The sequence below is a fragment of the Falco cherrug genome, chromosome 8 (assembly GCF_023634085.1).
Source record: "Falco cherrug isolate bFalChe1 chromosome 8, bFalChe1.pri, whole genome shotgun sequence".
In the NCBI taxonomy this organism is placed as follows: Eukaryota; Metazoa; Chordata; class Aves; order Falconiformes; family Falconidae; genus Falco; species Falco cherrug.
In genome coordinates, this window is record NC_073704.1 from 58965313 (window position 1) to 58986155 (window position 20843).

The window sequence follows — 20843 nt, forward strand, 5'->3', positions numbered from 1 at the left end:
TCAAGCAGGTGCCTCCCCTTGCTCCCCTTTCACCCCAGAGCCTCCTGCCCCACCACTGCCCTGGCAGCCCCATGGACCCATGACCTCCCCACTCCCCCCAGTGCCTATTGCTCCCAAAGGCAAACCTGTGGCCTCAGACCAGCACATCCCAGAGCTGCGTGGCTCCATGTACACCTCAGCCCAGCCAGCACCTTCCTCCCATTCCCCAGCTTCTCCTGCTGCCCTCCTGCAGCAGGAGGAAAGGGAGAGCACAGCACATCTGCTATGCATCGTTCCTGCCGTACATCTTTGGAGCACCATCCTAGAGAACAAGGGAGGGTTGGGGCAAGCACAGCCACCCCACTGAATGCCCCGAGAGCATCCCCTCCTCTCTGGCAACAGAGACATCAGTGCAACCCTCTTGCAGAGGACAACCTGCTGTCCCAGCTCCATCAGTCCCACTGCAGACTCCTGCATGCCCTTTGGCTTTTCCCAGCTGCCTGAACCGTGTCTCTGCTGGCACTAGTGGCCCTGTGCTGAGGTGGGCTTTGCAGAGCTGCTCTCCAGAGAGAGGAGTGCTGGGCTGGGATAGCCCAAGACGGATGTGCTGCCAGCACTGCTGTACAGCCCCCGTCTCCCCACCCCTGGGCTTGGTGTTGCTCTTCAGGATCTGGATCAGCTTTCCTGGCAAAATGCAAATGCCACAAATCTTGGGACTATCCTCAAGAGTGCGTTAGGGACAGGGACACATGCTGGCATGTTGCTTTCCAGCACATGCAGGGCCTCTGCTCTCACTGAGTTGGTGATGCAATTCCCCCTGCACCAGCACAGAGCTGGGTGCTCACTATGCAGCTGATGGGTGCTGAGCATGGCTCACCCACCCAGCCTGTGACAGGAGGCATGGGGTCCCAAAGGTGGCCAGGGCCTGGCAGGGAGCATCCTGGCCATGTTTCGCTCCTTCGCTGTGTTTCAGGAGCTGCGTAAGCAGAGGGTTAACGATTCCCACATTAAGTGGCTGCAGATGTGTGGGAAAGTCTGGGGCGACCGGACGGCATCCCTATTAGTATTCACCCAGGAGCCTGCCGCTGCCTCCCGGGGCTCTGCGGAGCACATTTAATACCGAGGCTCATCATGGGGGTTAGGAAGAGTGCGTGGGACGGGGGCGGAAAGGCCCCAAGGCAGGGAAAGGCAGCGGGCTAGCATCCTCTGCCACTGGCTAGTGCCTCCTCCAAACGGCCAAACCCAGGGGATGTAGGGGACGGGCCAGCATCTGTAGGGTCCCAGCACTGTATGGCATATGGTGAGTGCTACCTCCTGACACCACTGTCACCCTGCGGTGTCCGTGGCTGGCATTCACAGTGCTGCAGGATGCTCCCCAGCCCAGGATGCTCCCCGGCATATTGGTCACTTTGGAAGGAGCCCAGCACCTTCTGCCTCCCCTTCATCCCTGGGCCCCCCACTGCCACCCTGGCGAAGCAGGACCATGCACAGGGTAGCCGTTCCTCTGGAGGCCAGGTCAGAGCCCTGGAAAGGGCTGGATGAAGCCTCCATGAAGCTCTCCCCAGGGCCCAAGAGCTGGATCCAGCCAGGAGCAAGTGTTGGCAGCTGCCACACCGGGTGGGTTGCCCAGATGTGGTGCTGTGCTCCCTGGCACCCGCCGCTCCTCTCTTGTGGTCTGTGGCTTGACACCACACCAGAGCGATGCTGAAATTCCTGAGCTGACTTGGAGTTGGTAGAGGCTCAGAGGAACCGAAGCCAGGGGCAAGTCTAGCCCTTGTTAAACCTTTGGAGATGTGGGGAAAGCCAGCATCTGCTTCTTCTTTCCTACCTGCCTCCCTGCTGGCACATGGGACCCATTGCTGGCTCCAGCGTGGCCATTCCCAACATTGTGTTGGGTCACCTGGCTCTGGTGTCTCTTCTCCATGTCAAGTGCAGGATATGGGCTTTTCCCCGTGGTCCCAGCTCCACCTGGGATGGGGCAGGAGATCAGAGAGCTGCTTTGATCCAGGTGATGCCAGAACAATCCAAATACTGCAGTGTCCCTATCTCAGTGGCTGCTGTCCCCTCCAGAGACGTAGCACTACGTGACCCCAGTTTCCCACTAGCACTTAACGGTGCTTATTGAGGCTGGAAATCTCAGCTGAGAGTGGCTCTGGCAGCCCACACTGCAGCTGTCCCAGCCTTGGGGGAATCACTAAGTCCTGCAAGCGCCACAAACAGGGGTGCAGGCACCAAAAATAGAGGTGAGCAATGAAGGGGGGATGAGGCAGAGGTAGCTGAGCTGCTGCACTCCACCCACGCACTCACACAGACGAGTCCCTCTGGCTTCGCTGCTTCCTCTGAGCTGGCCTTTCCCAGGAGCTGCCGTAACCCCGATGTGCTGTTCTTAAATAAAGTGCAAGCCCTGGATGCTCCCTGGGGACATACAGCACGGGCCGCCGTGTGCTTGCTGGGATGCTGTCGGCTTTCCAGGGCTCCCCCAGCATCCCAAAACAATGAACCCTGCTGGCCTTTGCAGACAACTTCTGGGAGAGTGTTTTGTTTGCCCAGGTTGTCTCTGCTCCCAGCCCGGGAGTAGGCATTGGGGTGACCCATTTGCAGGGGGGAGACAGGGGAACATATCCCACCTTGGGATCAGGATGCACTGCCCTCAAGCGGGGTCCATGCTAGGTTTTCCACCCTCTGCCCACCCCAGATAGCCCGTCTCCAGTGCGAGGGGCCCAGCAGGATTGTACCAGTGGGTCTCTCCATCTCCCGCTGGGTTGGGAGCAGTGATGCTGTCCTTGGCACGAGGATACTACCAGGAAATAGCTCTGCTGGGCTGTTCCCAGCAGCCCACATGTCCCTGCACAGCGACCCGTCAGACACATCTTTATCCCTTGGGAAAAGTGTTGGGAAAAGCCATGTGCGCAGCACGTCCCCTCTGACGTCTGCCCCCCATATGAACTGCTCTCACGCTTGCTGGCTCCTTTTCAGCACTACAGCCCATCTCAGCTCTGGGGGGGCTGCCAAGGACCCCCAACACGTGGCCACCACCACACCTGGAGTAAGGGAATCTGGCCGGCCCAGCACAGGGGAGCAGCGGGGTCTCACCCAGCCACCACTGCTTCACACCCTCTCTGCCCCAGCCCAGTGTAGGAGCCCCTCCATCTCCCAGGGGGCTGCCTCTCAGCATCCTTCCTTTCCCCAGCCTCCCTCTCCTGCCCAGGCTCAGCCAGACCCGCATGTCCCCTGCCCTGCATGCAGCTGTACCTGTGCAGCGGCAGGGGTGCCACAGCTGTATCTGTGCAGCTGCAGGGGTGCCGCAGCCAGGCTCTCCTCACCTTCCGCGGTTGCACAGAACAAAGGCTTTCCCCTTTGATTTTTGGCAGTGCAAAGAAAACACTGAGATAAAGGATGATAAGTAGCAATCTCTTGGTATCATCCAGCTGGGGAATCATTAGCTGTGCCCATTGTGCAGGCATTCGTTAGTGAGGCAGAAGGGGATGAGTCTGCCTTGCAAACAAGCCAGGAACATAGATTTCAGTGATGTTGTCCTTACGGGAAGGGCTTTTTAATTCTTGGAAAGGAAAAGAAAGAAAGATAGAAAAGCATCTTTTCAGGGGAGTCTCCTTTTTCAGGATAGCCAGTGTATTTTTGCAGTTTTTCTTGTCTGGATCAGACAAAAGCACATCCCCAAGATGGAAATGGTGACAAGAACTGATGAGTCAAACAACAATTTTGATCCAAAGAGCTTCTGCACCTCATTACAGTCCTGAAACAAATCGAAAAAAATAATACTCTTTTGGATAAACAATAATGCTGTGCCTCTTGAGAGACTCTCAGAAACTATTTGGACTCATCAAATGACTCAGCATGTTCCTCAGCTGGCTTCCACCCTGCCAGAGCAGGAGGGGTGCAGGACATCTGAGATGATGGCATGGCTGAGGTGGAAACTCCTGCTGCCTCTCCCAGCTCCATGCCCCTCGGCAGCCCAAACGGCCCTGAGTCCACAACCAAACCACCGTCTGCTGCAGCATCCCAGTCGCACAAGACCTTTTATTCCCCTTTCCAAAAAAACAAAAGGGCTGGGAGGGCGCGTTGGCGGTCCCCGAGCGGCCGTGGCCAGCCGGGGGTCAGCGGGGCGGGAGGCGCAGTGCCGGCACGGCACGGGGAGGCGTCCGGGGGGAATATGCGGAGTCGGTTCAGTACAGGCCTTCTTTAATAAAAACATGAGTCAGCTGCTGGCGTGGGCAGCGGATTTTCTAAACATCCCCTCATATCCTGAGAAAGGGAGGAAAAAAAAAAAAAAGAAAAAGGGGAGGGGGGCTTGAAGCAGGGGTGGGGGGGGGTGGGGGGGGGTGGGGGGAAGAAAAGAAAAAAGAAAACAGGGAAAAAGGCCAGAATTGAAAGCAGACACAGGGAGAGAGCAGCTCCTTTCCTCCGGTTTAAGGAGGCGAGAGCCGGGCTGGTCTGGGCTCCTTTTGTTTCCCGTTAGCCAGGCCCTCACTTCTCGCCGTCATCGGCAGCCTGCAGCAAAACTCCCCTCTCTTGCAGCCCCTTTGGCTTCTCCTCCTTTCTCAATTTTTTTTTTTTTTTCCCTCCCCTCACACTCATCTGCTGGGCTTTAATCGCAAGTTTTGCTCTGCAAAGGGTCCCCGCAGAGGGTGGAGGGAGGAAGTCGGAGGGACTCCGCTCCTCATTGGCGAGGCAGCCTCCCCCCTTCTCCTCCTCCCGAGGTCTCTTTTATTTATACACGCACACACACACGCGTGCACACCCCTCAGCCCGGGGCTTTGCTCCACGCTGGGGTTCGAGGTGGCTGGACCCCCTCCCAGGTGGGCTGGGGGCTGCCCAGGGTGCTGCTAAGATGCACTAGAGGAGCAGAGCAAGGGCTTGGCTGCAGCCCAGCCCTGGCACAGCCTTGCCTCTCCTTTTGATTTTATTTTATTTTTTTTCCCCTCCTCCCCTCCACTTCATTTCTTCCCTTCCCTCTTTTTCTCCTTTAAGTGGAAAAGCCTTGCCAGCTGGGGAAAGCTGGGAGGGCAGGGAGAGCTTCGGCAGGCAGCAGATAAAGAGTGCGGAGGAGGAGAGGAAGGAATTTCGGGGCGGCCAGCGCCCGTGGGACGTGCGGCACAGGCATTTGCCGGTGAGACCCTGCCCAAGGTAAGCCCTCGTGTCACCCACCCAGGGGTCAGCTGGCCCTCCTGCTCTGCTCTGGCTCTCTGGCCAGGGAGCCGCGCGCTGGAGGTGGTACAGACCCCAGGGATCCTCTCCTCGAGCTAGCCTAGTTGCTCTGGAAGGGGCTTTGCTCGCCTGCATGGGGCTGGCACCACAAAACACCCTGCCAGGCCCTGGGGAGGTGGTGGTTGATGAAGAGCAGCTGAGCTCTGCGGCATCCCGCGGGAAAAGCCATCCCATCCACTCTCTCCAGGTCCTAGGCTGGGAAAACTGCAGGGAGCCGAGGGACTGGAGGGGTATAGTGCTGCAGCGGGAGCAGGGCCCAGTGGATCTCTGCTTCTCCCTGGGGAGCTCTCGGTCCTTCCCTGGGTCAGAGGGTTACCCTGGCTCTCGCAGCCTGGTGGCTGTGGGAGGGCTGGGATGTGCATGGGGAAGGGACTGCTCGCCACCCCTAGCAAGACATCTTCTAGAAGTGTAAGTGTACCCCACTGCAGAGCAGCATCACCGCAGCATTAGACTGTTTGAACATACCCGTGGTCATCCCTAAATGCAGGGTCTCCTAGGACCATGCTGCTTCGGTCTGTGCCCTTGGTGGGACTCCTGTCCTCGTGGACCAGGCCAAAGTGGAGAGGGATGTCTGCAAGCCCTGCTCAGGGCCTGCACCCTGGAGTGCCGTGTACTGGAGGGGCAGAGCCTTGTAAAACCCTTCTAGGCATGGATATGGGCAACCGCTCTGCTGTCGCAAGTGCCCAGGAGCTGAGGATCTCCAGCAGGCTGGAACTGGTGTGGAATAAAGCTGTGCTGACTCAGGCAGCCCTGACAGTCCAGGGACAGGGGCTGCATGACCTGTGGGGCTTTGGTGCTCATGCTGGGACCACTGCGGGCTCAGGGCATCCAGTTCCTGCACTCATCCGCCAACAAGGAGACTTTCAAAGTAGGACTTGTGGTGGAAAGGGATGTTGTGCTGCTCCATCCTTGCCCTGTTTGCAGGGGCTTGGCAGTCCCAAATCTTTTCAGAAGGTCTTCTATCAATGGCAAGGACTGGTAATGCTGAGCCCCAGTGCTCCCCAGGGGTCATTGGGGCGTTGGTTGAAGGGTCATTTCCCCCTCAGCACTCTGCAGGACAAGGTGACTGTGCATCCCATACTCTTGGGAAAGGGGCACGTTTCGTTCAGGCAACCGGAGCCAGTGGCAAAGCCATAGGTCTGCCTGGCAGAGGCCATGTGCTGGCTTGGAGAGGGAGTCGCCAGGTAGCCGCCTTGGTTGACAGTTAACTCTGGGCATGGTCTGACATGAGGCTTGAAGTTGCTCCTTGACATTGATGTCACCCAGGCTTGGGTGAGATGTGGCAGTCACCAACCCCTGACAATGTCCCTGGGTCCAGGAAACACTTCTAAGTCAGTTGGTGCATCAAGAGGGGTCAGGGGTTTGGAGAAGAATCAAGCCACAGCCACCCATTTGCAGCATGCAAAGGGATTTTCTCTCTCCCTAAAAACCAGCTGCCCCTTTCTCCAGCTCAACAACGTGGCGGGTCCTCGCTGAAGGAGCAGGCGGAGGGACTGTGGCCACCCGATCACCTGCCCTCAGCTCCTCTCCTGCATCCCCACACAGGGCTGCAGGTTCAGGCTGCCCATAGTCCGAACGGGCAGCATGATCTGAATACAAGCACGTCCAGCTGTGATGCTGCAGTCAGGGAGAAGTTAGCCATGGCTTGTTGTCCAAAGTCCTGGTCATTTCTAGTGGGGTCCCACAGGGCTCTGACTTGGGCTTGGTCTTCTGCAATCTCTACATTAACTGCCTGGGCAACAGACAAGCACGCGTGCTAAACTCTGGGCTGGCACCAAGCTGGGTGGGCAGCTGGTGTGCAGGCAGATCAGAGTGCAGGAGGATCCCAAGGGCACTGGGATCAGCAACAGCAAGCTATGACAGCACGCTGCCATTAGGAAAGAAATACTAGATGTCTGTGTGTCATCTTCGGAGCTAACAGCCCAGGCAGCTCATGCAGTGGGAAAGGATCTGGGGGCTATAGTGGACACAAACCGGATTGCAGCGTGGTGTGGGGAAACCCACAGCTCTTCCCATGGGGTGTGCCAAAAGGCGCGTGGCTGGGGGCGTCATGAACAGGCAGGGTGGGGGGAGCTAGTCCCCCCAGCAAATGATGCCAAGCACTTCATCAGGGATAGAAAAGCTCCAGTCCACAGAGTGGAAAGGCTGGGGAGAGCAGAGAGGGATCAGAAGCCCAGAAGAGGATGCAGAGGGCTCGGGGAGGGGTTGATGGGGCTCATTGGTCACTGGATGTTGTGGGGATGTAGTGCACAGTCTTCATGCAAGGGAAAGGTCACTGCAAAGAAACAAGTTAGCTTTCAGGGGAAATGTCTGTAGGTTTAAAGGTGAGAGGCTGGGTGCCTTCAGCCCTACCGGCTTTAAAAGACATGTTGGGCAAACCTCTGGCTGGGGAGATGGGGGCACTGCAAGCAGGGCAATGACCCCATGATCTCTTTCAGCCTCATTTTTGATGGGTCTGTGACAGGATTTCCAAAGCGTTCAGAACAACACTGTTAGAGAGAGGAGAGCACTGAGCCCTTCTCCAGGACTAGGGCAAGACAAAATTGCCTTGGTGAGTACTGGAGGAAAGCTGAGGTTAAGAACCTATCTCTAGCTGCGATAGTGATGCTGTACAAAGAAAGACCATGTTGGCTGGCCGAAGCATCACCCAAATGACAGGCAGGTGTTGCGGGCCGCTGCCAGAGGGTCCGGGCAGGGACTCCTGTGCCCTGCTCCACCCTGGGGCCAGGAGGCCCTGAGGTCCCACTGGCCCCAGTGCCTGATGCCGCACTGGAGTGGGATGGGATTGCAATGGTGTTCATAGGGTCAGGCTCCAGCAAAGTGTCTTCCCAGGATGCAGCAGCAAAGGGCAGGGAGTGGAGGAGCTACATGGTGGCCAAATCCCACAGGAGCACAGCTCTGGTGCTGGCAGTGGGGGCTGCCTTTGGCCCAGAGCTGGGGGGAGCTGGGGACCATGCAGGCTTGGGGCTGGTGGGATGCATCCTATCCCTGCAAGGGAGGATCTGAGCTGAACACTTCATGGAGTTTGTTTGTTTGTACTTCAACCAAGGCAAAGAAATCCCCTGGAGAGTAGTTGCAAGGGGAGGGTATAGACTGGGTATTGTTTCCTCAGAGGCTGGAGCAGCTCCAGGAGGCTCCTTCCGCTCCACCAGTCAAATTGGACATAACCAGGCTTGTTTTAGGGGTGGCTGTTTCCCCTCCTCCTCTCCCTGGTTGCCTAATTAGGCTCCCCAAGCCAAGTGCACCTCTGCCCTGCTCTGCTCCCACTGGGACAACTCCTCCTGGAAGTGCAGTGCTTTCCTGACACCATGGGGGACACTGAGCAGACCCAGCTGGGACAGGGACAGGAACACATACCAGAGATGCACAGAGGGGTGCTGGGATGGATCACGTGCTTACAAGGGTCCATTGGCCCTCCAGCCTGGCAGCAGGAGACGTACAGTGATGCGCTGCCCCTCACACCCTGCTTTTTCATTGTTCCTGGGTGCACACCTGGCACACAGGCTGTGGCATGCCCTGGTCTGTGTTTGTGCCCTTCTCTTGCAACCACCAGCCTGCAGAGCCAGAGGATCACGGTGGGGAGAGCCTGTGCAGAGAGCAGGGAGCTCACAAAAGCTCCCACAGAAAGGCTGCTACCAGGAAAGCCAGGCTGGTGTAGTGCAAATGGTGTATGTCTTGCGCCCATGGCTGGACTCATCTTCTCCAGGGCATGCCTGCAGGGGCATCTGCTCATCTGTCCAGGTCCCTGCCAACAGCCACCCTATGTTCTTCTCCAGGCTCAATGAGAGCTGGTGTGTCATGGAGCTTGCAGGATGCTGTGGGGTGCAGGAGCAGGGAAGAGCTGGAGAGTGCAGGGATTTAACTAGGGCACTGTGCTGGCCGTCAAACCCTGGGCTGCAGACTAGGAGACAGATTGAGTAGGAGGGACCACCTACCCATTATGGAAAGGGTCTTCTCAGCATGTCCCCATGGGTAGCACCAGGGCTGCTCGGAGGGATGAGGGTCCCAAAGCAGGCAGGGGACCCCATCCTGCTGGTCCCTCTGCCTTCCCCCTGTGGGCCCATCTACCACGCGGAAGGGTCTGTGACTGAAATCTTAATGCTACAGAGACACAGTAATTGGCACCAATTAAATTGCTACATTCATGTTTGAATTGCTTTAACTGGCGAGACACACTGTCTTATTTATACAAAAAAATATGTTTGCTTGTGGGTTTGTCTGAACTGGGGCCAGCAGAAAATACACCATTTCGAGCTCCACTCTCTGCAAGCGCATTCTCTGCTCGCAAACTGGAAGTCACCTCGGTTTCAGCCTTTGCTGAGCAAATGGTTGCAGAACAGAAACCCTGCTTTCCTCGGGGCCAAGCACTGCCGGCATCGTGACAGGGGTCCCCTCCGCTCTCCTGCAGGCAGCTGCCAAGTTTCACTCTCCAGCCTGGGAGCTGTTTGGGAGAATATGGTTTGATTCAGGAATTCCTTGTGCAGGGAGCAGGACTCGGCGCCCATTTTAAAGCTGTGCTCAGGGGAGGGCAGGGGGTGATGGCAGCTGCTAGCCCTGACACAGAGTCCTGTCTTAGCTTCTCCTCCAGAGGATCTGTGAGGTTTGGGGGGCAGGGGCTGTTTGCAGAGCATGGGTGCACAGGGAAGCTGATTTTTGCTCCATGACTGAGGGGAGAGGAACTGCTGGAGGTTATAGAGGACCCTGCAGGCAGGATGGCAAGAGCCTGGCCAGAGCACATAGGAGAAGGTTATCCAAGAGGGAGGCATCCCCTGTGCAACCTGCAGATACATAGGGAACGTGTTGGATTTCTGCACCCCCTGCTCCAGAAAGCTCCATCGTTGCCCCCAGGTCCTGCTGTTATAAGGAGGTGGGGGCCAGACCTACATCATATGCAATTGCCTCCTGGGGGTCTGACCCCAGCTTGCCAGCAGACAGGAGAGGGGGGATGGGATGAGGGTGGCTGCCCCACCACTATGGTTCAGCCCTCTACTGTCCTGGGTGCCACCACCCTGGTCCTCCTGCCCCACAGGTGAGCTTATGGAGGAGGGGGCAGGATCAGTCCCCAGCACCAAGAGCTGCACCAGCAGCTGCATTTTGCTTCCTCCCAGGAACCTAGGAGCAGCAGGGCCAAATTAAACACAGCTCCCCTCTGGAAGCAGCCTCTGCCCTTCACACCCCAGCACTACCTGGCGCTGCACTCTCCCACCCCAGCTACAGTGCCAGGCTCCTCTCTGGGTCCCACAGATGGGCAAAGGGTGCCCTGACCACAGAGCTGATGAGTGCCTAATCCCAGATACGAGAGTTTAAAACTCCAGAACAAAGCGATTAAGCTCGGGTCCCTCACAGGCAGCTGAGAAGAGCTGATGCATCTACAGATTATCTCCTCCTCCCTGGTAGATCTGTGTCTCAGGGAAATTGTCAGAGAAGGATCAGGTTGCTCATCCTTCACTGTTGTGTAGGACTAATAAGACCACAACATTCTGACTGCTCCTGGGACTTTGCAAAGCCCCTACATCCTACCAGGGCTCAGGATGGCTCTCTTTCTCCTGCCTCCATCACCCTCCCCTCCCAGCTGATGATTAGTGGTTAATTAGAGCAAGCTGGGACCTTTGGCTCTAGCCCTGGCCCCATCATAGCAGCCACCCTCAAATAGCAACTCTGAGCAGGTGATAGCGATGCTGACATGCTGGGGATTATTTTCCTCCTCATGTATACCTTAGCAGAGCGCTTCCCTTGCATCTCATCTCCGTGGGAAAGCAGACGCAGCTTTCTGGCAGCCAAGGTATGTGAGCAGGGAAAGCCCTGGGGGTGCCAGGACATGAGACCAGCAGCCAGGATGGTGCCTAACCCTTGGTCCCACATCCCCTGCTTGCCCCCTCCACTCCACCAGTGGTGGGGAAAACCAGCAGGCAAACAGGTGGGCTCTGCTCGGAGAGGCAAGCCCCATCCAGCCCCACGTGCTTGGGAGCTGGGAGCCCTCAATATGCCACTTCAGGGGTGGAGGGGCCAGAGAGCTCTTTGAGTCACTGCTGCCAGCCAGCCCTGAGGTGCTGCTGCTTGGTTGGAGGGGCCAGCAGTGAAGCAATGCAGGGAGCTGTGTGGGTACTGAGCCGTGGTTTAGGTGCCCTGCAGCTACGTTCATAACTCGCGTGATGCGTTCTCCTGAAATGTCTTTGCTGTCGGGGCAATGGGGAAGTTGGGGGACGGTAACGGACAGCCAGCTGGGCTCTGTTGCATCCTTTAGAGCATCTTGCTGGAGAAGGGTGCTGGGAAAGGCTGAAATGCTCCCAAGGGGCACATTTGTGCCTCCCCAGGGGATCACTGCACTGCATTGGGCCAGCCCCAAGGCTGAGCAAAGCCCTGCTCCCCACACCCGGTGCGAGCATCCCTTGTCACACACAACGCCAGACTTCGGGGCTGTGCTCCGAAATGCTGGCCAGTCCCCAGCACCACCATGGACCCGTCGTGGCATCACCATGGCCCTGGCACTGATTGGCTGCCCTAGGGAGGGTAAGGGAGACAGGATTTGTCTGGGGTGAGGAGCAGGGTATGCAGCAAGGGACAGCCAGGCACTGCCTCAGCTTTGCCTGGCACGTGGCAGCCGTTCTTCCTAACACCCCCATTCCTCCTTCCCCGACCCCAGGTGAGCCCTGGTCCTCACCCAGGGTTTTCCCACAGCCTGGGCCAAGCTCGCAGGCTCTGGGGAGCAGCCCTGTCAGCCCTGGGGCATGGCCTTTCCTCCGAAAGTGGAAGCAGGGGAGCATATGCAGCTGAAAGGGCCACAAATACCAGCACTCGAGGCTGGGGGATTATTTGTAATGCTGGCACGTCTCCAAACAGATGTTTTGTTTTATTTTGAACTTACACTAAATAGGTCGCTTTTTTCCTCCATCTCCCATGGGCTTAAAATGGAGTGGGAAAGCTGGGGGGGGATTAAAGCTGAGAGTGCAGGGCTCACCATGGTCCCATGTCCCCCTGTCCCAGGTCCTCGCAGCGAGAAAGCCCATGGCTTGAGGTTTTCTGGATCGCATGCGTGCACGTTACAGTCACCCCACACTCGGATGGGGAGGGTGGCCACAGCTGAAATGGGGCTGCATGGGGCTCACCACCCCACCCCATTCCTCACATGGCTGACCCCAGGGCTGCTGAATCATACCGCCAGGGCTCAATGCGGACTCATCATCCTCCCCGGCAGCTTCCCTCCCTACTTTGGAGTCATGATCCTCATTTTCAGCTTTCTGACAGATGCTGTCAAAGCCTGCAATAGCCCGTGGCAGGCTGGCCCGGAGAAGGCTGCCTGTGATAGCTCATGTCCTGCCATCTGGCTGCAGGACCAGTGCCCTCATGACCACACAACCACCTCCTCCAGGTGCCACTGAAGCAGGGGACCAGGATCTGAGGTCCTGGGCAGGGTCTCTGGTCACACTATCCCTGCTTTCTGCAGCAGAGGCAAGCAGGAAAGCTGTCCCCACCTGTGGCTATGTGGTGGCCCTGAGCTCATACTGCCCTGGAGGTGGCATATGCCCCTGCTTTGACCATCTCCTAAGAGCGTGGTCCACACCAGAATTGTGGCTTTAATCACATCTTCACAGACCAAAGAGCTCTGGCAAAACCACTCGGAGGGTTCAGGCGTTAGCAGTGCTGCCTCTAAGTGCTTGCAAAACCTCACCTCTGCAAGGAACCCCCAAACTCAGGCATGCTGCAAACAGGCACCCAGGGCTCTCAGCATCCCTTGGTCTCACCGGTGCCTGGGTAAAGCCTCAGAACTCCTTGGTGCTGGCAGGTGGTTGGGTGAGGCGGGTTTTGCCCCCAGATGTTCATCCCTTGGGCAGGGATGGCCTGTGGGACCCCAGGGACTCCCCTCCCCTCTGCCCCTCAGCCTGGTTTCAGATTTCCTACCTCTGTGTTTTATCAGCAGCTGTTTATGGGCCTTGGGACGGCAGGCTCCCCATGTGTGTGCCCTGCCTAATTCTAGCCATGTGCTGGGAAAAAGAAAAAGGACTCTGTGATGATAATCTGGCCTGTGAGTAAACACGGTGTCATGAGAGCCAAGGGACCCCAGAGGAGAGATGTTGCAACTCCGGATGGTTCCAGCCAAATGGAAAAAAAAAAACCACCACCAACCACTCAGTTTTATTTAGATTAAAGGGTGGGAAAGAAGCAGTTGCAGAGGCCAGAGGGAGGGTGGCAGAGGAACACAGGACAAGCCAAAGAGTTTCACTGCCAGACAAGCAAAGCTTGGGTTTCAGGAGTCTCCAGCCTTTGCTCAGGGAGCTTTTTGCTGTCGAAAGAGGGGGACGGTGCTCCCTCCAGCCAGGAAAAGCCCTCGCTCCCTGGCTGCGAGTAGCACTGATCATGGGATCCATACGGGGCTGCTTTTTTTATTGCATACGGGCACCCACGATCTCACTTAATGACTCAGATGCGCTTAGACAAAGAAGAAATAAAGTATATTTTATTTCCCGCTAATTTGCACCAGATGTCCCTCGCCTGCTTGGCAGGACGGCAGGGCCAACAAGCATTGTGGGAGCGCCTGGAAGCACAGCCCCAGCAAGAAAAGTTGCTAGAAATAGAAAGCCAGAGGAAGAGAAAGGACCAGAGGCTGTGCGAGAGGCCTGGCTTTGCTTCTCCACTCCCTCTCTCACCGCGGTCGTCCTGTCGCCAGCCGAGATGCCCTGGCAAACCGGGCTGGCAGCCAGCACCTCTGCCCAGCATTGCAGGATGAGGGAGGCTTGGGGCAGGGGAGCACAGTGAGTGTAGAAAAGCAATGTGGGGCAATGGGTGCAGGAATTGCCCTGGTAATGTAAATTTGCTGAGCTGGGTCTGTGCACCCTGATTTCCAGCAGATAGCACATCCCCTTGCTGGTGTGTAGGGACCAGAGCTCCTCCCAAGGTGGCTGTCAGCACAGCTGCGGCTGCTCTCCCCCTCCCTGGCACGCCGAGCCATCTCCTTCCCCATGCACTAGCTTTAAGGCTGGTTCCGGCTCCCACGGCACTGGAGGTGCTCGCAGGACCCCCATACTGGTTCTCCACAGGACGTTAGTGGTTGTGGAGGAAAGGCAAGAAACATAGGCTAGGCATGCTTGGGAGGAGGGCAGTGGCCTGGGAGGGCCCCCTTGGTGTGGACGCTCATGGTTTAAGACATTTGCAGTGCTGGAAATGTCCCCATCCTACATGATCCATGCTTGGGCACGGGCAGTGTCATGCGATGCTCGTGCCAGTGCTGCCATACGTGCTGTGGTGCTCTGCCAGGAGCACTGCCCCGTACACATGCTGGGAGCAGCAGCAGAGGGAAGGGAGCTCAGAGGTGTGGCAGGGCATGCTGAGCTAAGTCAAAGGAAATTCTCGCCTCGTTTCCCAGGAATAGTCAAGACTGAGCCCACACAACATATTTTGGGCATTAGCAAAGGCATCTTTGGCTTACTAGCATCATTAAAGAAGAGATAGGTCTGAAGTGCGGGAACAGTAATAAATCAATAAGGTTTGGTGATGCCTGGTCTGCTGAGCAAGGCACTGTGAAGTGGGAAGAGTGGCAGAGATGGCTGGAGGGATGGTACTTACTAAATAAAGATGTGACCACCCCCAGAAGAGGCTGGATACAGCATTTCCTCATATCCAAGACCCTGGGTGTAGCCCTGCTCCCGCTGCAGAAATTCCTCTCCAAGTTCATTAGCCACAGAGGCATCAGCCCCTGGCCACCACTCGCAGCAGCAAGCTGGGGAGTGGGAGAGGAGGTGGAGAAGAAAGCTCAGCTGTCTTCATATTTGGGATGCAGGAGAAATGAGAGGGGGCTGCTCTGGAGAAGCTGTGAAGTCATGATATGGGGAATTGGGAGACTTGAGTACTGGTCCTGGCGCAGCCGTGGCCCTGACACATGGCCTTGGCCGTGCCGTCTGACCTCTTTGCTCTGGCTCTCTCTCCTGTGTCCCGTCTGTGAGGGCATGGCTCCATGGGCCATCAGAGCCCAGGGTGCCTTCTGCACAGCGCTGCTGCTGCTGCTCAGGGATGTTGGGGTGCCCCCATTTATCCCATTGCCCCATGCAACATGCTGCAAAAGCATGAGGGTAGAGCTGCTCAGACAGGCTCTCAGCGGTGCCTGGCCACAGCCAGCTCTGGGATGCTGCCCCTTTGCCAGTGCGGCAGCGGGCTGGGAAACCCGGCAGCCCGAGCTGGCTCAGCTCTCCCATCTCGCCAGCAAACCCGCTCGCCACTCCTGTCCGGAGGAGGAGCGGCCGCATTCCTAAAGCCACACGTGCAGCACCGCTGGGCTGATGTGATTACAGAGGACAGATAAGGACAGACAATGTGGCCCTGTCACCGGGCAGGGACAGTCGCCTGTATCTGTGTCTCATTTGGACTCGAAACCCTCCCAGATATTCACTGTCCTGAAGTGCCCAGATCCCAGCCTCGCTGGGCAGCAGCGCAGAGGCGAGCAGGGACGTGGTGTGCAGGCTGGCAGGGAGCCATCCTCCCCCATGGCACTTGGCAGAGCCCCAGCATGGCCCCAGGGACCCCAGACTCCGGGAGAGCGCGGCCACCCCACAGGCATGTGGGCCTGAATGTGGGCACAGAGCTGCATTGCCCAGCCAGCCCAGCCTCCCTGCGAGCCAGCTGACCTCCTGTCTTCTCTCCCAGCCAAATTCCTCTTTTAGAATAATAAACACTGCAGCTTAACAGAAAAGCTCCCTGCCCTGCTGGGCCAGGGACAGCTTGCCCTCACATCACAGTGCCAGAGAGGGGCAGAGGAAGGTCTGTACCTGTGCTGGCAGGGAGGAGAGGATGGTGAGGGGTATAACGTGGGGATGGAGAGCTCAGACTTCACCTTGGCAGCTGCAAGGTGGGAGGCTGCTGCAGAGCCGCAGGGCTGAGGGAAGGGCGCTGGAGGTGGCATTGCTGCAGGACCTCCCTGGCTTCCAGGCATGTACCAGGATGGATGGAAGAAAGTAGTCCCATGGCTTGAAAATCCTCAGGTCCTGGCTGATGGGAAGGTTGTAGGAGTCTAAGGGGTCCATGGCACCCTGCTAACCCATAGTGTTTGGGTCTCTGGGTGGGAAAACATCTGGGACCCTGCTTTCGGATCACTGAATGGGGCTGTACCCACCTCAGCTCTTCCTTGTCTGGCACTCATAGGGTGTATCTTATTGCTCTTGCTGAGAACAAAAGCTGAGATTGAGGAGCAGAACAAGTGCTCTCAAGGCTGGCAGTGAGCTGGGGGTATTTGCATCCCTTGTGAAATGCCTGTGTGCACATGACAGGGAGAAAAAGGTTTGTCCTTCTGCTAGCCATGTTCTGCGTGCATCCTGCAGGACGGGCAGAGCTCAGCACCTCCAGGCATACGTCTTGCCCTGGCCAGAGCAGACAAACAAGGGAGAGCTCACCACTTCTTGCGAGATGTTGCCACCCTCCCACTTTGCTTGGGAAGTGTCTCCAAGAGAAATGCTTTTCTGCAAAACCAGCAGCTTTATTAAAAACAACTATGAACACAGGGGAAGCAGCCAGAGGCAGCAGGTGAAGGCTGCAGGGCTCCCACTGCTCGCTGAACCAGCAGCCATGCTAGCCCAGCATCAACATGCACCTGCAGCCAGCTCTGGCAGAGCCATGGATTGCCCTATCAGTTATCCTACAGAGATCACTGGTGGAGTGAAGGATCTGTCTTTGTGGGAAGAGGAATCCAAGATCTCACCTGGAATAGGACCAACAGTGACAGCCATGAAGATGGTGGACAGGCAGCTAAAAGCTGGGCATGAGTTTGGGAAGACCTTAGGTGCTGTCAGGAGATACTTTGGGAGGGGTCGAATGCAGCCTGGCTTGTGCATGCAGGCAGGGAGGGGTGAAAGAAGAGGATCCCAGTGGTCCTTAAAACCTTGGACATTGAATAATAGATGAATCACAAACCTCTGCAAGGGAGAATTGGGAAAAAAATCTAACTGTTCTCATGGCAGTGCCTTGGAGGGCATTGAGATTAGGTTGTCCATCATCCTCCTCTCTCCTGCAGGTTGGTGCTCTCTGAGGGTGGGTGCAGTGAAGTCATGTTCGTTTACAGCCTGAATTTCACCTTGGTCCTTTCATCCTACGCACCCCCAGCTCTTCCCTGTAAGTTCTCTTATCCCCTCTGGCAAATGCAGAAGAGAGAAGGAATCACAGAAGGGTTTTTCTGGAGGGGGGACAGGGAAGCTGCTGAATAAGCTGGAGACCTGGAAGGATTTGGTGGTAGATCAGCCTTTTGTTGAGCCAAAGCAAGAGAATAATAAAAACATCTGACAAGCTCACGTCATTTAAAAAACATTTCCTCCTTAACATCAAGCAGACCAAGAGGCCACTCCAGGGCCAAGAGGCAGCAGAGCCGCTCAGTAAGAGACAGTGCCTGGGGCCAGGTCAGCAAGTCCAGATTGCCACTAGCTGCCCTCATGCCTGGCGAGCAGCTCCGCAGAGCAACGTACCAGTGTCATGGGGGCTTCTCCTCGGGGTCTGCCTTGGGAGCAGGTTCAAAATGTCTCTTGCACTGGGAGAGGGGAGGTGGTCCAGAGGCAGGGCAGGAGCTCAGCCCTAGATTGCAGTGTGGCTGAGCTGTGAAGTTGAGCTCCATGCAGGAGCATCCCCAAGTTCAGGACAGCTGAACTCCATTTCCCCCCCAGGTTCGCCCAGGCACAGAGGAAGCCTTTCCCCTTACTTTTCCCCTTGTTAGCTTCTTCATTTTGCTTTTCAGAAATACTCATCCCCATTCCTGAGGCATGATGAGGAGGGTTGCCTATCACCCCATTACATAGGGGACAGACCCCACTGTTCTTAGAGACCTCTGGCTTCATCTTTTCTGGGCTCTTGGTTTGCATCTGGGAGGGCTAAAAATGCTCTCAGGAAGATTTCTTGAGAAATGTTGATGAAAGGGATTTTTAACCAAAAAGCTCTCTTAAATATTCCCTTTATATATATATATATATATATATATATATATATGTATATATATATATAAGAAACTCAGGTTTTTGTGGAATTTCTTTGGCCTTGCTTTATTTCATTGGAGGGAGCAGAAAATGTGGGAGGGTTGGAGGGGAATCTGCTTTCTAGCAAGTTTTATCTCACTGGGACTGAGGGAAGCAAAAACTAAGGGAGAAAAAGGCTAGCGGTAGAGCAGAGGGAGGGAGAAAGGCAGGGCTCTGCAGTGCGGGGAGCGGCAGTTCGAGCAGAGATGAGCAAGAGCTGACACAACTGCTGGAGCCTCCAGCAAAACCCCTGTTTACCAGCGGGAGATGCCTTAGAAACAGCTCCTTCTGCAGATTCAGCGTGAGGGGGAACCAGCCACCCCGCTGGGAGGGAAAGGCTGGAAACTGGAAAGAGATGGGAGGTTTCTGAGGTGGAGAAAGAAACCTGGGGCTTGGGTAGGGGCTCCGGGCCCCCCCCTGCCCGGGGTAGCCAAGGGAGCCCTCCTCTGCTGGCAGTGCTGTGCTTATCCCGCTTTGTTCTTGGCAGGATTCAGCCCCAGAGCCCGCCATGCTGCACCCCTCTCTGAAGACATCTCTCTGGCTCCTCATCCTCACTGGTGAGTACTGTGGCCAGGGAGGCGTGTGCAGGATTGGCCCCTGCGTGGGGATGCTGCCCTGGGATGCTCACTTTAGGGCGAGGGGGAGGAAAAGGCACTGCCGTGGGGAGGCACTGGGGTGCACAGCATGCTCCAGGCACATCTGTCTCTCCTAACGACTTGGGTCCATGGGCTAGTGCCACCCCAGTCCCATGGCAGGGTGGATGTAAAGATGACATGCAGCTGCGTGGAAGGAGGAGACCTTTGCAGAGGCAGTACTGCCAGGTGTGCTCAGCCCGTAGCAGACACCTAACAACCTGCATTAGGTGGACATTACCGACACCCCCACGGCAGGAAGGATTCGATCAGACCCCATGTATATTATAAACCCCCGCAGCAAAGCAACAGGACGTTTGGCTGCATCTGGGCTGTTTACAGCAGTGCTTCGAGTACCTGGGGACTGTCCCCAGCTGCCCTGCCCACCAGTGGGGACACCAGGGAGGAGCACGTGTCCCAGCCCCACTGGGACATCCAGACAAAGGGTGAAGCAAGGAAGCTGGGAGAGACATGGGGAGCCATTCAGGAAGACCTTGCCTGCTCTATTGCTTCCAAAGGATTTCCTGCAAGGTTTTGCTTTCATTCCCTTTTCACTTTCTTGTAAACTGACATTGTTTCAGCCTAGTCTGTGCCCGTCTGACACTGTCCCTGTGGAGAGGCAGCCAGCAGAGCAGGGAGTTTCATCATCTCCTCTCCCCCTTGTTTGCTAAATGCATGGCCTTTGAAGGTGCATCTGAGACCTACCTCTGCCTTTACAGGGACAGGCTCATTTAGAGGTTGGCAGTACTATCTGTACTGTACTGTCAGCTCCCTGAGCCATCTACACCAACTCACAGGATGCATAAAAGCCAAGAATGTAAGCAAATGTGGGGAAAGCCCAGGTCACCCCCCTTTCCAGCCCCATCCTTACCAAGGATGTCCCTTGGGCTGTTGCAGCGGCACCACAGCATGGCTGCGTCCCAGCGCAGCTCTGTCTACACCCACAGTTTCGGCAGCTGCCCCAAATCCCTCCTGAGCCAGCCTTCTGCTCCTCACCGCCTGATGACACTGGGCAGCACTGAGGATGCAGTTACCTCGCAGAAAGGTTGGACAGGGACAGATGGAGTTAAAGCTTAAGATGGGGGGTTCTCCACCCAGAATTGCCAAGGACAACATGGGCAACTTTGAACGTTGCTAAACCCCGTGATGTCTTATTTCCTCTCCAGTAAGGGTTTCAGGAGGTACAGGGAATGAAGGGTGACCCAGCAAGGTCTAGGTTGACAGGACAGTTTTGAGGAGAGTATGTCTGTGAGTGGTGGCTATGCCAAAGAGGACAAATCCAGCAAGGTTATTTTTCAGTGTAAAGGCTAACACAACAAACCAAATACATTGGCATGAGGTTGTGCTCTAGCATACTTCTCCTTGGACTTCAGAGGAATCCAATTCCAAAAAACAAATCCTCTCTCCCTCCTCTCCCAGGTCTGCCGGAGGTAACGTCGGGGGGCAGTGGGCTGCACATCGAACCCAGAGACACTGAGCTTGTCCTCGGCCTCCACAGCACCTTCTCCCTCTTGTGCTATGGGGACAATGTGCTGGTCTGGGAACGGGAGGGGCAGCCCCTCGCTGCATCCCTGGAGCAAAGGGATGGTGTCTTCTTCAGCAATCTCACCCTCAGGAACGTGACGGGTCGTCACACCGGGGAGTACACGTGCACCTACAGCCCTGACCATGCTCCAGAGCCAGCAGAGAGGAAAGCCCTGTACATCTATGTTCCAGGTAGGGGACAGCATGTCCTTGTCTCTGCATTCCCACACAGTTTAGCCAACAGGAGCAAGAAGGATTTGAACTATCATGCTGTCTCTAAGCACCTGGCTCCCCAAAATCCTTCCTCCCGTTGTAGGAGAGCCCTCATGGCAGGTCATCTGGCTGTGGCATGTCTTTGGTATGCCAGTTCATGAGAGAGGCCCATGGGTAGTGTGTTGGGACAAGTCAGGAGGGAGGCAACGGTGCTAGGTGGCAGTGTCTGGGTCTCTCTCACCCTCCCCAGGAGAGGTTTGGCAAACCCACAACATGGCAGCTCTACTTT

At 56.4% G+C, this 20843-nt stretch overlaps 1 protein-coding gene across 2 annotated transcripts in view; it reads left to right on the plus strand.

Moving 5' to 3' along the window:
• Positions 1-4613: 4613 nt before the first annotated feature.
• Positions 4614-20843, plus strand: part of PDGFRB (platelet derived growth factor receptor beta) — a 34289-nt gene continuing 18059 nt past the window's right edge. Inside the window, exons 1-4 of one of the 2 annotated variants that reach the window (XM_027807344.2) lie at positions 4614-5124; positions 17201-17298; positions 18673-18742; positions 20237-20533. In XM_027807344.2, the coding sequence (XP_027663145.1) occupies positions 18694-18742; positions 20237-20533 (346 nt within the window). In that variant the 5' untranslated portion in view covers positions 4614-5124; positions 17201-17298; positions 18673-18693. The remainder of the gene's footprint in view (positions 5125-17200; positions 17299-18672; positions 18743-20236; positions 20534-20843) is intronic. The other variant, XM_005440607.3, reaches the window with a different exon arrangement.